Below are 20,211 nucleotides of genomic sequence, written 5' to 3'. Positions count from 1 at the left end.
AATATCACGATTAACCGTGAGCTAGCAACCATTTATACATAAGATGGTTACATTGTTAATAAAAATTATTTTCTCAATAATTGGTAGACAAAATTTCTTTTTCAAATGCAGTGCTAGCCCATTGCTTTGTATTTCTTTGTTGTTTCTTTTTTATTTATTTATTTATTTTATTTTTATAATCTCCAATCCATAATGGAAAGACATAAGTAAAACATAGTAGTTGATCAAGAATACACTTAATGACAAATTTAGTAACACCAATCTCCTGTAAAATTTATTTTCTCCTTACTGCCGGAGAGAGAATACAAAACCTCATAAAAATGGAATGGCTTATCAATTCATTAAAATAATTTAACTGGCACACTGCGCGCGCGCGCGCGCGCACACACACACACACACACACACACACACACACACACACACACACACACACACACACACACACACACACATATATATATATATTGGTGAGTCCTACTCTACTCCTATTCTAACTTTCACTTTCAGACTTTTACCCTACCTCTTTGCAGGGCGTGAGAATCAAAACCTACACTTAAAATTAAATCGTCTCCATTCCAATCACCCCGAGAAGGTGGAAATTCGAACCATCCACTTCCCCCTTCCATGATGGAAGGGTAGCCACTGGAGCAAAACTCATATATAACGACTAACTAATCCTTTTAGAAAAGCTGTGTTTTACCCCATTTGCCTTTTTTTTTCGTTCTTATGTGTGTAATTTTGATTTGTGAACCTAATACATTCAAACTTTTTATGACAGTAGATGTAATGTGAGCCCTACATGAATTTGAAATCTCGAATACACCGACTCACGTGCACATGATGCCTCCAAGAACGTCTCCATTGCCAGTGGTTTCGTCCTTCGCCCGTGCACATCAACATCGTATGGGTAACAGTTCCAATAGTTTCGCTACTTTTGTCTTGGAAATAGTAGGTAATGATGAATATTCCAGATCATATTCTTTTTGTTGGACAATTTATCGGAGTGTCCTTCACGCATAATAAGACAATGAAACATACCACTTCTTATCTTTTCGAATTTTCGAAGAACATTAAATGGGACTTAAAAAATTGCACCCTAGAGACACTCCAAAATATCCACCTGCTATTATAAGTGGAATTTGTGCATCCACCAAGTTTTAGATCTTCAGTCCAATATTTGCGCACCCAATAAGATGCGCCACTAATTTATAAGTTGGTTCCTTCGCTCCAATGATGGAATTTGGTTGATCAAGTGCTTGTTTAGTTAATTTAAGGTTTCTTTATCAAATAGGATTGTCGGAAAAAATCATCATGGAACGTATCAAACAATCAAAACTTTAGTATTTGAAGTGAGATGAGAACACCGAAACTTCGGCACTGAGCAATGAGCTTTAAGATATAACCATGTCTCAATGCTGTTATAAGGGACTTATTGATCTACCAAACACTCAAGGGAACAAATTCTCACATAGTGTCGTGTTTTTGAAATTTCCTCCAATTTAGGCCCCCATTTGGTCGAATTGCCCATACTTGGATAGATCTGGGTAGTTCCAAGTCAATCAAGGCGGCAATGGCCGAGATCTAGGGAGGCCCTAAATTTGGACGAGGATCACAACCGGTTAATGATAGCCATCTACCCATATATCCCAATTTGACAAGAGAATCCATTGAGATTGATGCTACACAGACAGTGACTGATTGATTCCAAGGTGGGCCAATTCTCACCTTGGAATTGGGAACCACCCATGAAGGGTGGATTCCACAAATTGGGAAGCAGGAATCACCCATTGGTTCCTGCTCCCTCCCGGAAACCGAACCACTGATGGTGTGGTTTTTGAATGGGTCCATAGAACCAGCCATGCCTTCCAAAATTGCCTAATCCCCACCGCAGAGAGCAGAGAGTGACCGTGTTGAGACTTGAGAGGATTCTTGAAAGAGAAGAGACTGAGATGAGATGTCTGTGAGCATCAAGTTTGCTTATTGAAATCTGAAACCAGACTGGTTCTCATGGAAATTGGCTGGTTCAGTCTAATTTTAGGCGGTCTGGATGATTTCGTGTTTTTTTGTACATCCCAAGTTATAGAGAGAGGTGATTCTTGTGCGGAGGTAGAGAGACAGGGAATGACAGTAAGAATCTGATCTTGCGGAGCGAAGCGGTCGGAGGTGTCGCAGCAGCAATTTCGGGCAAAGGGCGGTGCTGCAGACGGGGGAAGGAGAGAGAAAGTGAAGATAGACGGAAACTGGCTTCGTTATGAAGTATGGCTAGGGTTTTTTTCTCGGGTTCTGCTTTTTCTAATGTAAACTCATACTTAGATGATGTTAGCGTGGTGATTATTGACCAATCAAGAGTCATATTGGAGTAGAATACAACTCTCTATTCAACCACTACAACTAAATCAATCACGCAGGGACTAGTTTGCTGGTTGCAGGTATTGAGGGAAACCAACATGAATTCTCCTAACACTCGCAATATCCTTAATTGGTTGCCACGTGTAAAATCGCAGTCATTGTCGATTTAAGAGTGTCACGATGGTCTACACATTGCAGCTTAATTTGGATTTTTAATGTCAGGATATGGATCAAATAATAAATGTTTATTTTAAGGGGGCCTACAAGCCGGCACTCACCTAGGTTATGTTTAATTATTTTACCATACCTCAATTAAATTTGTGCAAACGAACGCTTAGGGCTAACTAACATCAAAAGACCAGGAAAATTACTAAAAAAAGTTTTAAAATTATTTACCATGGCCATTTCAGTTCTAAAATTTTCAATTTGGTTATTTTAATCCTATATATTTTGATGATTTATCAATATAGTTATTTCGGCCAATTTTAACAAAAAAATTATTGATATAAATGTTGACTAGCATGCGTTGTATGATTTATGTTAATTTGGATTTTTTTTTTTCAATTTTATTTAAATTGTTTTGATTTTCTTTTCTTTTTGTACTGTGGCCCAATGACCCTTGCCAACATTGGGTGAGGGCATTGCAGCCCTCACTTGAAACCCTTGACCACAATGATACCTTTGCTTATTCAGTGAGGCCGTTGCAACCTTAACCTGTGTTGCCAATTGCCATTGAGGCCATGGACCAATGTGGGGAAATAAGGAAAAAAAAAAGAAAAAAGAAAAAGAAAAGAAATGAAGATGACAAAAAAAGGAAAAAAATTCAGATTTTTTTTTAAAAAATGTTCACATTAACGTCAATCACATCTTGTAGAATGGTTGACGTGCATGTTAGCAATTTCTAAACAAAATTAGTTGAAAGACAACTATGTTGGTAAATTGTCCAAAAATTTAAGATAAAATTGGCCAATTGAAAATTTAAGACTAAGTCGGCATCCGACATTTGTACTATAGATTTAAGATTTTTTTTGATAATTATCTCTCAAAAGACTACTTCCCATTTTAGACTATAGGTCCTGTTAAGCTTATCAATTACGGTAGAACTAGTACAACATCATTTTCCATAGAAATTGAGCCCCCAAAAAAGATTATGACTTTGAAGTGCTGTCGCTTGCTAGAAGCGATTAAAGGCCACCAAATTGGAGCCATATCAAAGTTGCAATTCATCGAATCAACTAAAGCATGCATGTACTTCTAACCAAGCCTTATTTATATTCAGAAAAGGTAAATATAAATCAATCTCTACGATTCATCAGAGATGAACTCTCTCTCTCTCTCTCTCTCTCTAAAAAATCTAGGGTCTCTTCTGTACCTAATAAACTTTGACAGTTTACTGCTATGAGTCTACTTGGTGGTTGAGTGAGGTGGTTATATAGCATATAGCCCACATTTATCGATTGTATGGGGACCTTCACGAACGATTCTGCATAATTGCGCACAAATTATCATACGCCATCCAACCTATATTCATAGGTGGTCCTTCGGTGGAAATATTGGCAAACTATTTGTCCAATCTGAGTCATAAACCTACCAAAACTTCTGGAAGTTTCAGTCTCAACTAGAATTATTTGTACTCATAGCAATGCATTGTCATGTCAAAACATTATCCTCCAAGGTACACCCTAGTTACCCTAGACAGGCATGAGACTTGCACATGATGACACCTATATTATTCTACATCAATTCATCGGTCAAAGAAACTTTCATTGGTCTAGTGTTTCATTGTTCACCGCGTTTTGTTTTTTGATGAAGATACGTGAATCGTTTGATTTTACAATTTTCTCTTTCCTGTAACTTTTATTTCCAATATCAAGAATACCATTTGAACTTTCATTTTGAATTTTCTCTTTTAAAGCATGTTTAGTATGCGAAAACAAAGTACTGCTCCAAGTGAGCACAACATGAAATAGAAGGAAGAATATGGAAGAGAAAACCCTAGCGGTATCACCTGGAGATGACACAGGAAATGAATGTACCCCGTTTTTAAATTTTTTTACAAACTCGTGCGAATTACACAATTTCTTTGAGATCGGCATTGGTCCCTCTTTCACGACAATAAACATACGAGAGAATGTCTCTAAGAATGTCATTCTCTCAGATTAATCTTTGATTCATCATTCCCGTGCTTTCCCTTTTCATGGAATTGTGAAGGTGCAACCAAAAGCTACCCGTTATCAAGCCAGAAAACAATGCATGTTGACGCCAGAACCTTACATTTTTAGCCCTTGTACAATAATTGCTAACGTGATAAGCTAGGGCAATTATACTTCACAAATCATGTGCAGATTCACCGCATCCGGTAAGAAAAATAGTTAAACAAGCCCCGAATCACCTATCTTTATGTACACCCTAGCCACGTAAAGCAATGTGGTTTGGAAAATTAAATCAACATGGCAACTTGGTTTGAGATACTAAAACTACGAAGTTGTGATCTGATTTCATATGGCTAACGACAATTCAGAAAGATACGGAATTAGATGATACTGGTGAGGGAAAGAGAGGAGGGCTATAGAGAGACGGCGGGCGACTAAGAAAGGGTGCCATGCTCTCGAAAGACAAATTGAGGAGAAAGGTGAGGGAGAAAATAACTGCAGTGGGAGAATGACGCTAGTGTCATTACTCTAGTTGTCGACATTGTTGTGAGAATGACGGTGTCGATGAGGTGACAAACAATGTCCACAGTGACAATACCCCTCTCCGCAATCCTTTCCCCTCAAGACCTAGCCCTCGCGTTTTCTTTATATTTCTAATTTAATTTTCTAAAAAAAAACAGAGCCTAATTATATTTCCCCCAATCGTCTCTGCAAGACCACCCCATTCGTCGGATAGGATACAGAACATCTTGCTCTATCGGTGCCAAGTAAAGCCTCCACAAGACTTATATTTTGAGATGCACTTTGACCGCGCAAATGCATCAAAATCATTTTCCAATAACTTAAAAGGCGAAAATATGGATCCTTCTACTTTATAGGATCCGGACGATGATATGTCGCTCTACAAATAGAATTTTGGTAACAAATGTCCTGGAGGCACTAATTAAAATAATTTATCAAAGACAAGATGTTTAACATATATACTGCTCTCGTATCACATGTAATCAATAGTATAAAAATATGAACTACTCCAACTTAAGCATGCTTAATAAGTGTCCTAAGGCCTGGAAAAAAAATTAAATGTCCTGAGATCCATCCCATAAAAAAAATTCTCGAAAATATAAATGGGTGTTTGACATCGATTTCCAAAAGAAATATACCGTTTGATCTTGTTTTCTTTTCCCCGGCAAGAACATGCCCTTATCTTAATAGGTGAATAGAGCCGATTTAGAAGTAATCCATATATAATTCGCAAGTTTGGCAAAATCAACGCCCGTACAGTAGCAATAATGAGGACAATTAGTAAAAAAATTGGAGGGAGTAACTCGAGGTGTCAGTATTCAAGAAGCCCTAGTATTAAGGCAAATCAAATCATCAAAAGGAGAGAGCGTACGTACAAAAAAAAACCATAAATTAACGATTTAAAAACGTAGTTTAAGTTTTTTCCTCTCTCTCTCTCCTCCCTCCCTCTCCCTCCATCCCCCCTAGGGATTGCGAAACCAGTACGAGCGCTCGCTCCAGCATTCGTGTTGGATAACAGTTCATACATCGGATCGAGTACGTTTCCATGTGGTCTTTCCTAATTTCCTTGTCGAAGGGAAGCTGCTTCTATGATTGGAGGTCAAAACTCTTTGTTCCGTGCCATGTTAATACCATACAAAACCTGCCCATTTTCTATTGGCGCATCGAGAATCCAAGTAAAGCAGACGACTAACATGCAAGAACCGGCAAACATCTATCCATGGCCAAACATAAACCAAGACCGTAGGCAACGTGAGAGAAAGAAACACGCGACGAAATAACAAGGAAACGGCCCTGAGAGTGGCTCCAAAATTCAGCGATATATTATAAAGTTTAATGCATTTGAATCTTTTTGGGATTTCGGGGGATACATGAGAGTCACTTCGGAGAAAGATCCATCACATCCATTCGAAACCAGCAACATGCAAAATAATGTCTTGGGACAACCCATAACCCCCTCACAATGACAAAAAGATGTTCTTTCCCCATGTGAGATCGACAACCATACCGGTAAACGAGGGAAGAAAGGCGCATGCAAACAGTTCCGAACTTCAAGAACCAACCCATAACATGTAATCAAGATCGACCCAAGAATGGAAAGGCCACAAAATCCAAAGCAAATACAACAAAAAGACGATGGAGAGAGAGCACAAACAATTGAAGTTATCTCGTACACAGATTCAATGATTCCCAAGAAGGAGAAGAAAACAAAAGATGGTAACTAAAACCTATGTCTTCCACATTCTCTCTCTCTCTCTCTCTCTCTCTCTCTCTCTACCCTTCTCTCAAATGGATTTGTCAAATGATGAGCTACCATACTAATAGCGCTACTGCTACTGCAACAGCAATAACATTATCTCAAAGAGTTTGCCTCCTTTCATACTGAGTGAGAGAGAGGGAGAGAGAGCGAAAGAAGAGAGGAGAGGGTTATGACTTAGAGTTAAAATGCAACGAATGTGATGTGTGTGTCAAGATCTTGGGTGCGGGAAGAATTGCGTACCAGCCATGTATGTGCTGAGCGGAGGCGGGTACAAAGAAGCCGAGTCGAAGAACGGTGCCGTCGCGGATGACACGTGCGCACTCTCGGCGTTGGTGATGGGGGATGCGGCCGCGGTGGCTGCAGCAGCTATGAGGTCGAGAGGCTGAACCAGTCCACCACCACCACCCCCACCGGAGGAAGAGTCTCCGGCAGCTACATTGGTGTAGGAGGGGTGATCGGGTCCGTGATCATAAAGAATACCTCTGAAGACGTGACCTCCGATGTTCACGGCCGTCTGATACGCAAACTGCTCGTCAGGGTCGTCAACGGAGCTCACTTTCACGCACCGGAACACCGCCGGCGAGCTCACCTCGGCTGGGAAGTTGCCGACTAACTCCAACCCTAGAGACCAGGACAAAGAAAAGATCAATGGTACGGTCAGCGCATATATATGACACAATATATATCGTTTATATCTTTTATCATACGCGACGAAACTCATGAGCTTTGTTTTGACAAAAGAACCACAAACTTTCTGCTTCTGCAATGGAATTCCCCTAGAAAATCTTTTGTCACAGATATGAAAGATCGCATGATGAAGAATACACGCATAGACTAGGGACAAACATATAAATCAACACAGACACTCCCCACAGAGACACAGAGAGAGAGAGAGAGAGAGAGAGAGGAGCTTTCCTGTCAAACCAATCGTCAGGAATACTAAATAACAGTATGTTGGAAAAGGGAAACAGATAAGGCAAAGAAAAGGAGAAAAACCAAGAAAAGAGAATAATGGGGTCTTCAGATTTCTTATGGAGGTCGAGCACCACACACGCAAACGATACGATCCCCAGCTCGTTGGGTACTAGAAGTAATGATAATAGCTGAAAACATGTTCTTTATCTCAACTCAAGCCCACCAAATCCCTGACTCTCTCTCTCTCTCTCAGTGCGGAGAGTGATCCTGAAAGCGAAAACAGGTTGACTAATTCTCTTGCCCAGAGTCACCCAAGAAGAAGCACACGCGTGTACTTATGTACATACATATACCTGAGCTGTTAGGCCTCCCGCGATCATCCCTCTGCCGTTTCGACGCCTCGCCTCGAAGCTGCAACCGCTGCTCCTGGTGGTGGTGCTCCTTCAGGGCGGCGAGCTGCTGCTGCCGCTCCCGCCGCTTCGCTGCAGGGACCCAGGTGCTCTTCACGTGGGTCGAGCAGTCAAACCCGCGGCTCTTGCAGCAGGTCCGACAGCGCAGGTGCGGGCAGTCCTTCTTGGCCTGGTTGCCGCAGTCCTGGCAGCTGATTCCCCCTCATCCCCCCGCCCGTTGTCGCCGCCGAGGTCGACGTCGTGAAGCCTCCTCCCGATCTCGAGCTCTCGTCGGAGAAGACGTTGATCGAGCCCCTACCGCTGCCGCCGCCGCCGCTGGGCCCCACCCCGAGGCCCGCGGCCGATGCGTAGAGATCCTGCTGCTGCTGCGAGAAGAAGTGTAGCTGTTGTTGGGTTTGCGGCTGGTTTTGATGCCATAGCTCCAAACCCTTGTAAGTCGACGACGTTCCCACGTCGTCCACGTTGCTTCTCGGGTAATAGAACCAAGGAATTTCGGCGGTGGCCGTGGCTTGTGGGTGGTTGATCTGCTGATCTCCTCCTCCTCCTCCTCCTCCTGCTCCTGCTGCTGATCTAGCAGCTCCTCCTCCTCCTCCTCCTAATGGAATGAACCCAGCCATTTCGCGACGATTGACCGGACAAATCTCGATTTCGACTGGGAATTCAAATCCATATCAGAGCGCACGATCCTCCTATCTTTCTCCTCCTTCCTCCTTCCAGAAGCTGAAAAACCCTAGAAGATGGAGAATTCAAGCAGAGTTCAAACGGGTGTGGTGCGTGGGAGCGAGGTTTAATGGATTATAATGGTGAGAGGGAGTTGGGTGTGTATAATTGCTGATGGGTTCTTTTTGTGAGACACACGTCGGACGATTCTGTGGCAGAGCCTTCAATTCATTTCACCTTTCTTCCTTCTTTCCTGCTCTCTCTCTTTCTGTCTCTCTGTCTCGCTACTCTCTGCATTAAAGGGCCATGGAATTTACAGCTCTCTCTCGCCCTGCGACGCCGCCATGGGTCGTCCGCTCTTTCTCTCTCCTCTCAGTATCTGCAAACTCCTGCTACCTCCATTTAAGTCTCGACATATCCATCAAACACCATACACACACAGCACTCTCTCTCTCTCTCTCTCTCTCTCTCTCCTCTGTGTCTTTTGGTTTTGTTGCAGGTGATTGAGTTTTTTGGTGAGAGTGAGCAAGTTCGAGAGAGCCAAAATCTGTCTCTGTCTCTCTCACTCTCTCTCTCCCTCTCGCGTTGGCTGTGGATTTCATGTTTCTAATCTCCGATGAAGATTTTCAGAGGACACTCTCATTCCAATCCGACGGACGGTATGGCGCCACGTGTCGTGCGCCAGCTTTTTGCATCTTTGCACCGGAAAACCCGCTACTTTTTTTTTTTGGTGGAAAAAAAGGAAAAAAAAACACTCCAAAATGATTTATTACAACCTAATATCCTTGTCAAAAATTTGGGAGCAAGAAATGTCCCTAAGGCAACTATGTCATGATCAAATAATATCATTTGTAATTTTTCAAGACACTTATTCTTTTTCATGGTGCATATGACAAACAATAATTTGGAGATCGGATGATTTCTCACTAAATATGATTAATAAGTAATTTCGGACATTTATTAACATAATCCTTTTATAAAATGAGTTTAACTCATTCATCTAATTTTAACATCTATAATTAGCCAAAAATCATGTAGGTATTAATTCATTTTCTTTTCGAGTGTCTCCTATAATAGTTTTGCTTGCCATCCATCTTAACTCTTTGGACATGGATAAACAAAAAGTGCGACAGTTGTGCCATAATTCTTTGTAAGGTTTTGAGCTAATAATACGTAACATTTACAGCTACTTTTTGAGAAGTTGCAATGCTCGAAGTTCATTTTATTCGCCACATTAAAAACATATTATGTACATACGAAATTGTGAACATGCATTGACAATATTTACACAGAGAAAATCAAGTGCTAGGAGCTCATGAGAAGCTGTTTTGCTTAATGACATCAGCTACTTCGGCTCACCATATTGCTTGCAAATTGAAGACAAAAAGGGTTTACGTCATTGGGTTATATCTTCTTCTTCTTTTTTGGGTCAATGTCATTGGGTTATATCGATTAGCATCGGTTTCTTAATGTTTGCCAATGGAGATGTGGAGGGAGGGATGTTCCTAGGTTGCTGCCAGGATTCTCTTTCGTTCCTCAACGAAAATGACACCCATCTCCTTCTTTTCATTTTCTTTTCGCGCTGTTCTTGCTTTGTGTGTATTTTTTCTTTTTCTCTTTTTGGTGTTTTTGAATATGGTTTCTCCTTTTGATGCATGTTCAATAACTGAGGCGCAGAGAGAGAGAGAGAGAGAAAGAGAGTAGATTTGGGCAGCGAAAAAGAGGCGCATTTTCATGGGACATGTGAACAATGATCTGGGGCGTATTATGCGATGCGGTCGGAGAGGGGAACATAGCGCCACCTTCTCACCCCCGCTTTTGTTGTCTTTCCTTTTCTTTGGGGGTAAAGTAATATCTTGTTGTCGCCCGGTTTTTTCTCATTCTTTGGTTGGTCTAGAAAATCGAACGCTAGTCAATTACGAAACTTGGCGAGACCATTTATGTCACCTGTTTAAGTGTACTGTGTGAGGGTATCGGGAGTCTTTTAGGGTTTGAGTTTATTAACATGTAATTCGACCAGCTTTTACTCGAAAGTTTAGGGAGTTAAGATGTTAGCAACTAGATTAGATTCATTAACCACTCCATCTCCCACGTCAACTATCCAATGTGGGGGATTTAATGTATCATTTAATACTCTTATACATGCACCTCAACAATTAACGAAGTGTGAACTAGTTATAATATGAATACTTTGCAAGTAGGGGTAATAACATGTTGCAATAATCCCAAAATAACCGAGACGTCTCTACCATCATGGGGATTTGCCCTCAAACCTAGACACAATCCAAAAATCTCTCTCTCTCTCACACACACACAATCTTGTGCCACTACCACACCCCCATCGTGCCTCCATTACTGCCCAATCCATTCGGTTGTTTAATCATCTCTATTGCTCAGTGCACCTCCCTCCATCTCTTAATTAAGACAGAGGGAGCTTGAGGTGGCCACAAGTGGTAGCCTAATCTTATTTAGTTCAAAGTCTTTTGATAATTTACTAATATAGTTCTTCTGGTTAATTTTAATTAGAAATTGCTGACGTGGACAATTTTTTTTGCAATTTTCTCAAATTTCTTTAAAATTTTAGAACTTTTTGAAAGTTTTCTTTCTTTTTTTCTTAATCTTCCTCCACTGGTCGCTAGGCCTTAGCAATGGTTGGTTGAGGCTTACCAGTTCTGGATCTAGTGAGGTTGCCTCTCGACAGCCATCACCGAGGTGCAATGACTAGGGGAGGAGTAAGAAAAAGAGAAGAAAAAGAAAGGAAAGAAACAAAAGAAAACATTCAAAAAATTAATAAAAAAATTCATAAAAATAAAAAGAGTACAAAAATTGTCCACGTTAGTAATTTCTGATTAAAATTGGCTTGAATAATTATATTAGCAAATTGTCAATTTTGACAAGAAAAATGTTATGATTTTTTTCCCATTGAGATTTTCCTGCTCTTACCTAATAGGACAATACAAGTGCAACTTTGCTTCTGTTAAATAAACTTTGATATGCATGCTATATTCCTCTTGTGCGATCAAGTGCCGTGATATATCCCAAACATATTCCTCTTTTGTTAATATAATATGGCGATAATTTCTGATAAAGCAGAGATTATATTCTTATAGGCTTTTTTTCTCCTAGATATTTGAGTGATACATTCTTTTATTGTATACTTCAAGGACACGTGTTCAGTGATTAAGAGGGGACTTCCTTATTACCTCCCTCTACACGATTATGATAAATAAAGCTCATGTAATTAAGCCCAAATTAGAGAAAAAATTAGGGATAATAACATAAAATATTTTTGAACTTTGATCCAGTGTGCAAGTAATCATTGAACTTTACTCCAACTTTACTCAAATATGTAATGTAGTCCCCGAACTTTTAATTTATTTAATGTGACTCTTACGGTACACATTAAATTTAATCATTGGATTATATGCAAATGTCTAATGTCGTGTTTGAACTTGAATTAATAAAAGCATAATATTGAATATTTTTATATAGTTCATGGATTAAATCAAACTTGTACGAAAGGTCCATGTGGCACATTAAACAATTTAAAAATTTAGAGACGATATTATCCATTAGGCTAGAGTTTATGAATCACATTAAACAAATTAAGAATTTATGAATCATATTACAAGCTAAAATTCATGAATTATTTATATCATTTTCCCAAAAAAGTAAGAATAGAAACAAAGCAGTACAAAGGAATCAAGCTATGGCGGTATGATGAATAGAGGGGATGAATGCCGATGGCGACTCAGCCGACCTGCAATTCCGGCGTCCGAGATTTAGGTCCATCAGCAGAATCGTAGGCGTGTACAATTCCAAGTTGGCTTTTGCTAAATTAAGCATCTCATTAGCTAAATCCTTGGTGTGTTTTGATTACTCTCTTTTCCCAAAATAATGTTTGGACAATAAAGTCACCATTATTTCAATCGCCATCAGTTTTGTAATAATGGGCTCCCGCAGCGCAATTGTTAGGCAGTTTTCCTATCAACTTTTTCTGTGCAAAAGTTTTTTATTTTTTATTTTTTAAAATTCAAACATATAGGACTGGAGATCTATTGAAAATTCATAAAACGCTCTGCAAATCCGTGAATTCAAAGTTTGGTTCGTGTGAGTGGTCCCAACTTAGTAGCTTGCACAATCGAAGAAATTCGAACGAATGATCTCTAATTCATGAACTTGAAATTTCCCGATATTTCAATCAATTGCATCAATCTAATATCATTCAATTTCAATTTGGATCTAATATCATTATTTGAAAGTATTTATACCTTAGTTCTAGCAAGGCTGCCAAGTAATTGTTCTTCTTCCTTTTCTCCTCGAGAACAACCGAACTGGAATGCTCCACCATCTTCTTGCTATTTATCGTCTTTTAACACATAAAATTGCTAATTTTCTCCACATCTATTTTTTCGGAAATATATTTTTCGCTTTTATCTTTCCTAAATTTTATATAAATGGAGATAAGGAAGTTAATTTTCCTAAACATTATGGTCAATGTCACGTATGACTTTGTCCTATTTGATTTTTTTCAAGAACTGTAAAATATTACTTCAAATGAAAAATAGTATTAGTGGCACAAAAAGTGCAAAATAGCAAAAATACAAAACAACTTTCGATCTCGAATTTTGATAGGAATATCAATACATATGCCCGTTGTAAATGATGACAACCACACGCTTTTAAATGCGGATAATATATTAATTTTAACAGGGGAAAACATGACATTTTTCTATGCCATAAAATAAAGTACTTCATAGGGGATAAACCTCCGTTGAATTATCCTACAATTTTCAAGGAAGAAATTTAAGCACTGAGATACTTACAATCATCACTTTTGATCGGACGGAGTATTTTGTTTTCAAATCAATTTGTGAATTTTCGAACTCTTGCCTTACTCTTTGGTCATTTTTAGGTAATGCATTGTATGGAGTACCTAGGATTTACGTATATAAATTTGTGGTACCCTCTTTGTTAATTAGACAATTGACCACATAATTACAACTCTTTTTTGCAACAACCTCATATTTTATGAGTTCTACATGTACCTGCGAGTTTACTTTTCCTTGCTTGACTCAAGCTTTTTGCTCGCCGGAATATTGCGCACCACCTTATACGCGATTCACAAGCATTCCTATCTTATGTCAAATAACCCTTTTTTTTTTTTTTTCTGGACAACTCTTTTTCTTCTCAATTTTTTTGCCCTAATTCTAATATTCATTTATTGTGGAATTTTTATCAAGCATGAGATAGAGGCAAACTATCACGAGATCCACTAACGAGGGGGGCTGTAGCCATCGGCTAGAAATCGGAGGAAAACGGTGCGAAGGACCACCCTATGCTTGTATAGTTCTGCTAGATCCAAAAAAATATATAAAAAAAAAGAGTATAGAAAATGAATTAAAAATAGAAAAGTTCAAAGTCAAGAATTGGAGCTGCTAGCCATTCGAGGCTTCTCAAATTCGCATGCAGAGCCTCCAACCACAAAAAAAAAAAAAAAAAAAAAAAAAAAAAAAAAATATATAATAGAAAAAGGGGGTCTGCGTGCATGCAATGGTCCTTCGGGGAGGGTGCAACTTCGTGTCGTCTATTGCCCGTGCTTTCTAATGCACACCATAAAACAAGAGGATGTATAATCATATGTAACATGATGTCATGTGTAGCAATTTGTAAAAATAAAATAAATTAAAAAAATACTCGATTACGGGTTTCATATGATAGATTAGTCCGTTCTCTTGATCCTGTCAAAGATAAATTATCCACACAAGTGCTAAGACATTCATTGTAAATGAGTTTTTCTTTTTGTGACTTGATGCGAGAGGCTCGGACGTTGAATAGGAACTGAATGCGAAACTCGCAATAGGATTTCTGGTCACTTTCGATGGGTAGGTGAATCCAGCCGTGCTTCTTCTATCGATTTTATGTTTTCGGAGCGACTAGTCTTTTCATTGTTAGCAAATCAAGCAATCAAATAGTTTAACATGTCGGACAATTGAGAGACTAATTATGAACCACAAAATGCTCAGACATTTCGAAAAAGGATAAAAGAAGTACTTGTGTATGCAAATAGTTTAACTTGTCTCAGCAATTTAAAAACTAATCATGAACTCCAAAATATTCGGACTTTTCGAACAAGAGAAAAAAGACGTTTTTCCGTGCATGTAGATAGTTTAAAATTTCTCAACAAATGAGAGACTAATTATGAACCCCAAAATGTTCGGACCTTTCGAAAAAGAAAAAAATATTTATGCACACTATTCATGTATGCATCCATCGTAAGATACATCCACACTTCGATATACGTGAATGCCAATTCGATCCTTAGAGAATCTCAGCCTATACAGTGTACTAGGAGTTACATAAATTATTGAAAATTACTTGGATATTACCAGATAAATTAAGCAATTTAGGACACCCAATACAAATTAAAAGAAAACAGTAAAAGATTTACGACTTGCGGGTCGGGTTCCCTAGCGGAGAACCGGATCGAGCGATGCCCACCAGGATCAAAGTGAGGGCCCATCTCCTGGTTAAAAACTCTGCCTTGTCATTTTCAGCCTTTTCCTTTTTCCCCTCCGACAGCTGTATTAAACTATTTGCGACTTAAATAGAGCCCACCAATTTCTCCTTTTTTCTTCTTTGGCCCCCTTTCTTTTTGCTTCTCTCTTTTTTGTCACTCGCGGATTTATTTTTCAACCTTGGATTTCTTAATTGAGAAACATTCCCTCAAAATTTCGAGTAATTTCGCTGGCACATTTATGTTTCCCTTTATAGCAAATTTTTTTAGGACGTATTACTCCGTGTTCGGACCGTTCTCTCGGCTTCACCAAAGTCAAAAGGGATTTTTTTTTTGAACGGCAAAGTCAAAAGGGATTTCATGCTTTTAGTAATGCGTACCCGATCGGGTCACTATTCGGCAGACCAGTCTCTTTGCCTCTCTTGAATCCCAATCCTTGATCTATCCGAACGCAAAACTTAAAAAGAAACCCTAAACATATAAATCGACGGTTGAGATAACCGAGATATCATACTAGAACGTTGATGAGAATAACATATATTCTAAAACGATACTTTTACCCGGGGAAAAGTATAGAAAAAAAAAGTCCTAAAATTATTATATTTATATAAATTTAGATATAAATCTTTTAATTAGATCAATTTAGTCACAAGCCTTTTTACATTAGTAGTAATTGAGTATATCCAGCTTAGGTTGGAAATTATTAACATGGACGTCGGCTTTTCTATGAGGCATGGGCCATGACTAGCACTAATATGAACATTCTTAAATAATTTTCTTGCTATTTTTTTTCTTTTTTAACCATGGCCTTGCTTGAGTGAAGGTCGCCCTCACTAGTTCTATTGACGGTGGCTTTGTAGGTGCTTGCCCTTATCTAGGTGAGGCCATGGAAGAAAAAGAACAAAAAGAAAAAACAATTGCTTCGCGTGCCATTGGCGCTTCGCTCTCCTCTTATTCTTCATTGGATGCTTTGGATGGACTTTGCCAAACAAAAAATTATTACAAATTATTTAAAACTATTCATGTCATCACTAGTTGTGTCATATAGGACGATCGACATCAACATCAGTTATTTTCGACCTAAATTGGTCGGATAAATTGAATTGGTACAAATATGAAAATCTTTAGGGCTAAATTGATTCAATTTAAATATTTAATATTGAATTGGTACTAATACAATGGATTTGGAAACTACTACTTCTTCTTCTTTTTTTTTTTTTTGGGTGCCTTTTCCCTTTCACCCTGGTATGTCTAAACTTCTCGCCTCAAATCATAGGTGGAGAATATATGTGAGGGCTACCTGGACAATAACCTTAATTAAGCGGGCCCAAAAGTTGACGCTCTTAGAATTGGCTAAACGGGCAAGCGAGTTTTCTTGGTTTTCCACAGAGAGAGAGAGAGAAGTTATTATATTTTTCTCTCTCTCGTTTTCGAGCCCTGTGTTTGGTCGCAGTTGACTCTAGCTACCTCGGCAAATTTCCGGTCTTCAAACAAAAGAAAAGGACTTGACGACCGGTGAAAAGAAGAAGAAGAAAATGTAGGAAAAGGACTTGAGAGAGATAGAAATCGCGACCTAGCCGAGAGATGCTCAAGTTGCATAAAATAAGGACCGCATTTTTCCTATCTACCCTTAGTTTCCAACTGATAAATTTTTCATAAAATGGATGCCATACGATTATGTTAGATCACAGAATGTATGCACGATGGGAATTAATTTCAAATGACAGAGAATTTAATCTTCAACAGGCTCTCTTTTTAACATCTCGTATCATTATCACGCGACATGATCGTTGAAACAAATAAAATTCCAACCCATTTTGAGCAGATTTGCAGGGCATTGCAGCGTTAAATGAGCGCAAGAGGCGATTACAGCCGAGTGGTCAGGTCGGAAGACTTTTATCCCGAGATCAACGGCTATAGTGGACCCGACTCTAAAATAAAAAAACGACGGGTCACGCATCACGCAGGATTTCGTCTAGCATCCCTAGGGTTTTTGACCAGAATCAAAAGGACGAGATTGCATATAATGAATGTTTGGTGTTTTCGCATCAACATGATCAATGGAAGAAACGAATCATATTATTTTCGCACCTCACATTTTGACCATTTCTCGCAGTCTCCATGTCCCTCTGGTGTCCCGACGCGGACCGATTTGGACCGTTCGGGGCGTTGTTGTTTTGGCTGGAGGCCGTAAGAACCATGCATTATTTTTGCTTGGTCCTGTAGGGATCTATGGGGGGTGTAGGCGCGATAATGATATCATGAATGTCGTTGAGCGACTCTCTTGGGTGGACTGTTTCGACTCGAATTCGACGGTCGAAGAAGACGGGAGCGAAGTACGAGAGCGACGGCCATTCATGATTCAACAGTCGTTCACGCGGCAGGAGCATCTGGCAGCACATGCCAACACATGGGAAATTGCTAGGGTTTTGGCTTAGATTGTTATTCAGCGAGTCGTGTCTGTCGACGACCGACTACCTTAGCGGACGAAAATCACGGAGTTTGAAGTCGTGTCTAATTGAGTCGTATCGATTAGGGGCAGACTGGGGAGACATGTTTGGTCATCTGCATTTTCGGACGATGTTGTTTCAACTTGTTCACGCATCTCTTTTTATTGGTGAAGGAGAAGACATGGATATATATTTCTTTTGACCATTGACCAGAAGTTCTTGTGCTTATTTTCTCCAAAATTCAATGTCCATCAAGATGCAAAATCCGCCTTAGAAGCAGATTTTTTTAATGGGTTCGCCCCCATCTTACATAGCGGTCAAAAATGGAGGTGATTGATTGTACCACACGGTCTTGTTTAGGATGACTATGACTTGTGTGTTCATTTTTCAAACGAGGGTCCTTCTTCGTCGCATGGTGCTCTCGTTAGTGTCTCTACCAACTTTTCACCGATAATATATGTGGACGAATCAAACATCCAATATCAATGGAGACACCCTCACGACAGGACAGTCGACATGGGATCCTTGTTTCCATCATCATTCAAAATATGGGTTCACAATCTACTTAAATCAAGGTCACCTCTATGACTCTTTTTACTTTCCCTTGCCCTTACTTGATCTTGTGCTTGCTCACTTCGCCCTATCACCTCAATTTGGGTATGAGTTTTTCTAGACATGATTAAATATCAAAGCATTTTAATAATATGGATTAGGTTAGACATGTATTAGGTTAGACATAGGTTACTAGATTTATATTATATGGAAATGGGTTAATTCTAGTTGGACAATTTTCAATTGATCCAAACTCAATCCGATCCACTTGCTTGACAGGGTTCACCAACAAGCAAAGTGAAGGACCCCATTTCAAGAGTTTTGATGCGGAGTTGAACTAGCATGTAAGCTTTGAGCAAATGCAAAAGTCCTCCATTAAAGAATGAGGCAAAAAAATTACAAATATTTTAATTAGATTTTACAGTAAATTTGGTAAACTCAAATGGTTGAACAGCATTGTGCCAAGCATAAATTAGTGAGTTTTACATCGTGTCTCGTCGAAAAGAACATTAATCCTAAATCTTTTTTTTTTTTAATGATAATTGGCGCTATCACTCATTTCAGCAATTAAATTGAATGCATACCATACAATAATCGAGATGCACGTTGCTTTTTTAAGAGGTTGAATGTCATGCGACTAATTTGGGCAGATGATGGTCACAGACAATTGGAATGGAAGAGGCAAGAGCAAAGAAACATGTGCAAAAGATAGGGTCAAATCCATCTTCTAAAATCCCTTCGATTACCCCTTTTTTTTGGTCCATTTAAACGTTGAATTTTGTAAAAAATAAAATAAAAATTCAACACTCATTAAACAACCAAATAAAGAAAATTATAATTTCAATGCACCGACGGTTTTTACGACACACATAATTAATATTTAACAAGCATGCCTATAAAAAGTACTACGCTCGTTAACAAGGCCTTAAAATTTTTTTCTCTCTCTTTGACTCTCTCTGTATATAAATTGTAGAACATCGCAATCGTGGTATGGTCCACCTTAAAACATTTTTTTTCGCGGTTATTAAGATATTGATAGGGAGATTGTCGACGGTAAACTCATGATTTATAAATAATAAAGGACATTGAACGAGTACTATATATTAAAAATGATTATATTTTTTAGGGCCCGAGGCGTTTGGATACTGTCTCCGAGGGTTGACGTGGGGTCGCATCACGATTTTCGCGTTGGCATTACGCGGAAACCTCTGCATGCTTTGGGAAAAAAGGAGTTCGATAAAACGTTAAGCATCATCCTTAAGGGCTGCTCAAAGCCTCAAATGAGAAGGCTTCGTTAAGCGTCAATTGGCAAAAACCATATTCAAATGGTGCGCAGATAAACTTGCCAAATTGGCAAAAAACATATTTGAAAGCTCTTGAAATTAACTAGCCGGGGCTTTGAAACTCCAGTAAATCACTTTATGAATTAACAAAGTCGGATTGAATTGCACAATGGGATGGATTAGGATAAGTTACGTCTATTGTCTCGTAGTTGTGAGTCAATTGATGAAGTATTTTCTTCCCAAAAGAGGGATGTCTCAATCCCATGGGATTCGACAAAAAAAAAACCAAGGTATTGGTTTAGTGGTTAACGAGTCATTTTGCTTGTATAAATTAGGCGCCCACTAGATTGTTCAATTTCCCACGCCATCAAATATAAACAATTCCATATTTGTACAATCGACTTAGTCTTTTTTTTTTTTTGTCAGTCCTACTCTATGCCTACTCTATATTTACTCTTAGACTTTTGCCCTGCCTCTTGTAGGGCGTGGGAGTCGAAATCCACTCCTGAAACTTACTCGTCTCCACTCCATCCCCCCCCCTTAAGAAGGTGGGGATTTGAATCCCGCACCTCCCCCTTCCATGTTGGAAGGGTGACTATTGGGGCGAATCCCAATGATTATCGACTCAACCTTTAGCTCGC

General features: G+C 39.2%; 1 protein-coding gene across 1 annotated transcript; it reads right to left on the bottom strand.

The window, feature by feature from the left end:
- Positions 1-6,573: 6,573 nt before the first annotated feature.
- LOC104419685 (protein SHI RELATED SEQUENCE 1) lies at positions 6,574-9,351 on the bottom strand. Its single transcript, XM_010031422.3, is given in 3 exon segments — positions 6,574-7,404; positions 8,052-8,311; positions 8,313-9,351. Coding segments are annotated over 3 exon segments (1,086 nt in total). The 5' UTR covers positions 8,726-9,351; the 3' UTR covers positions 6,574-6,991.
- Positions 9,352-20,211: the final 10,860 nt, after the last annotated feature.

Source organism: Eucalyptus grandis, chromosome 9, assembly GCF_016545825.1.
Source record: "Eucalyptus grandis isolate ANBG69807.140 chromosome 9, ASM1654582v1, whole genome shotgun sequence".
Lineage (NCBI taxonomy): Eukaryota > Viridiplantae > Streptophyta > Magnoliopsida > Myrtales > Myrtaceae > Eucalyptus > Eucalyptus grandis.
Note: the sequence above shows the minus strand (reverse complement) of the source record. Positions and strands in the feature narration are given on the sequence as shown.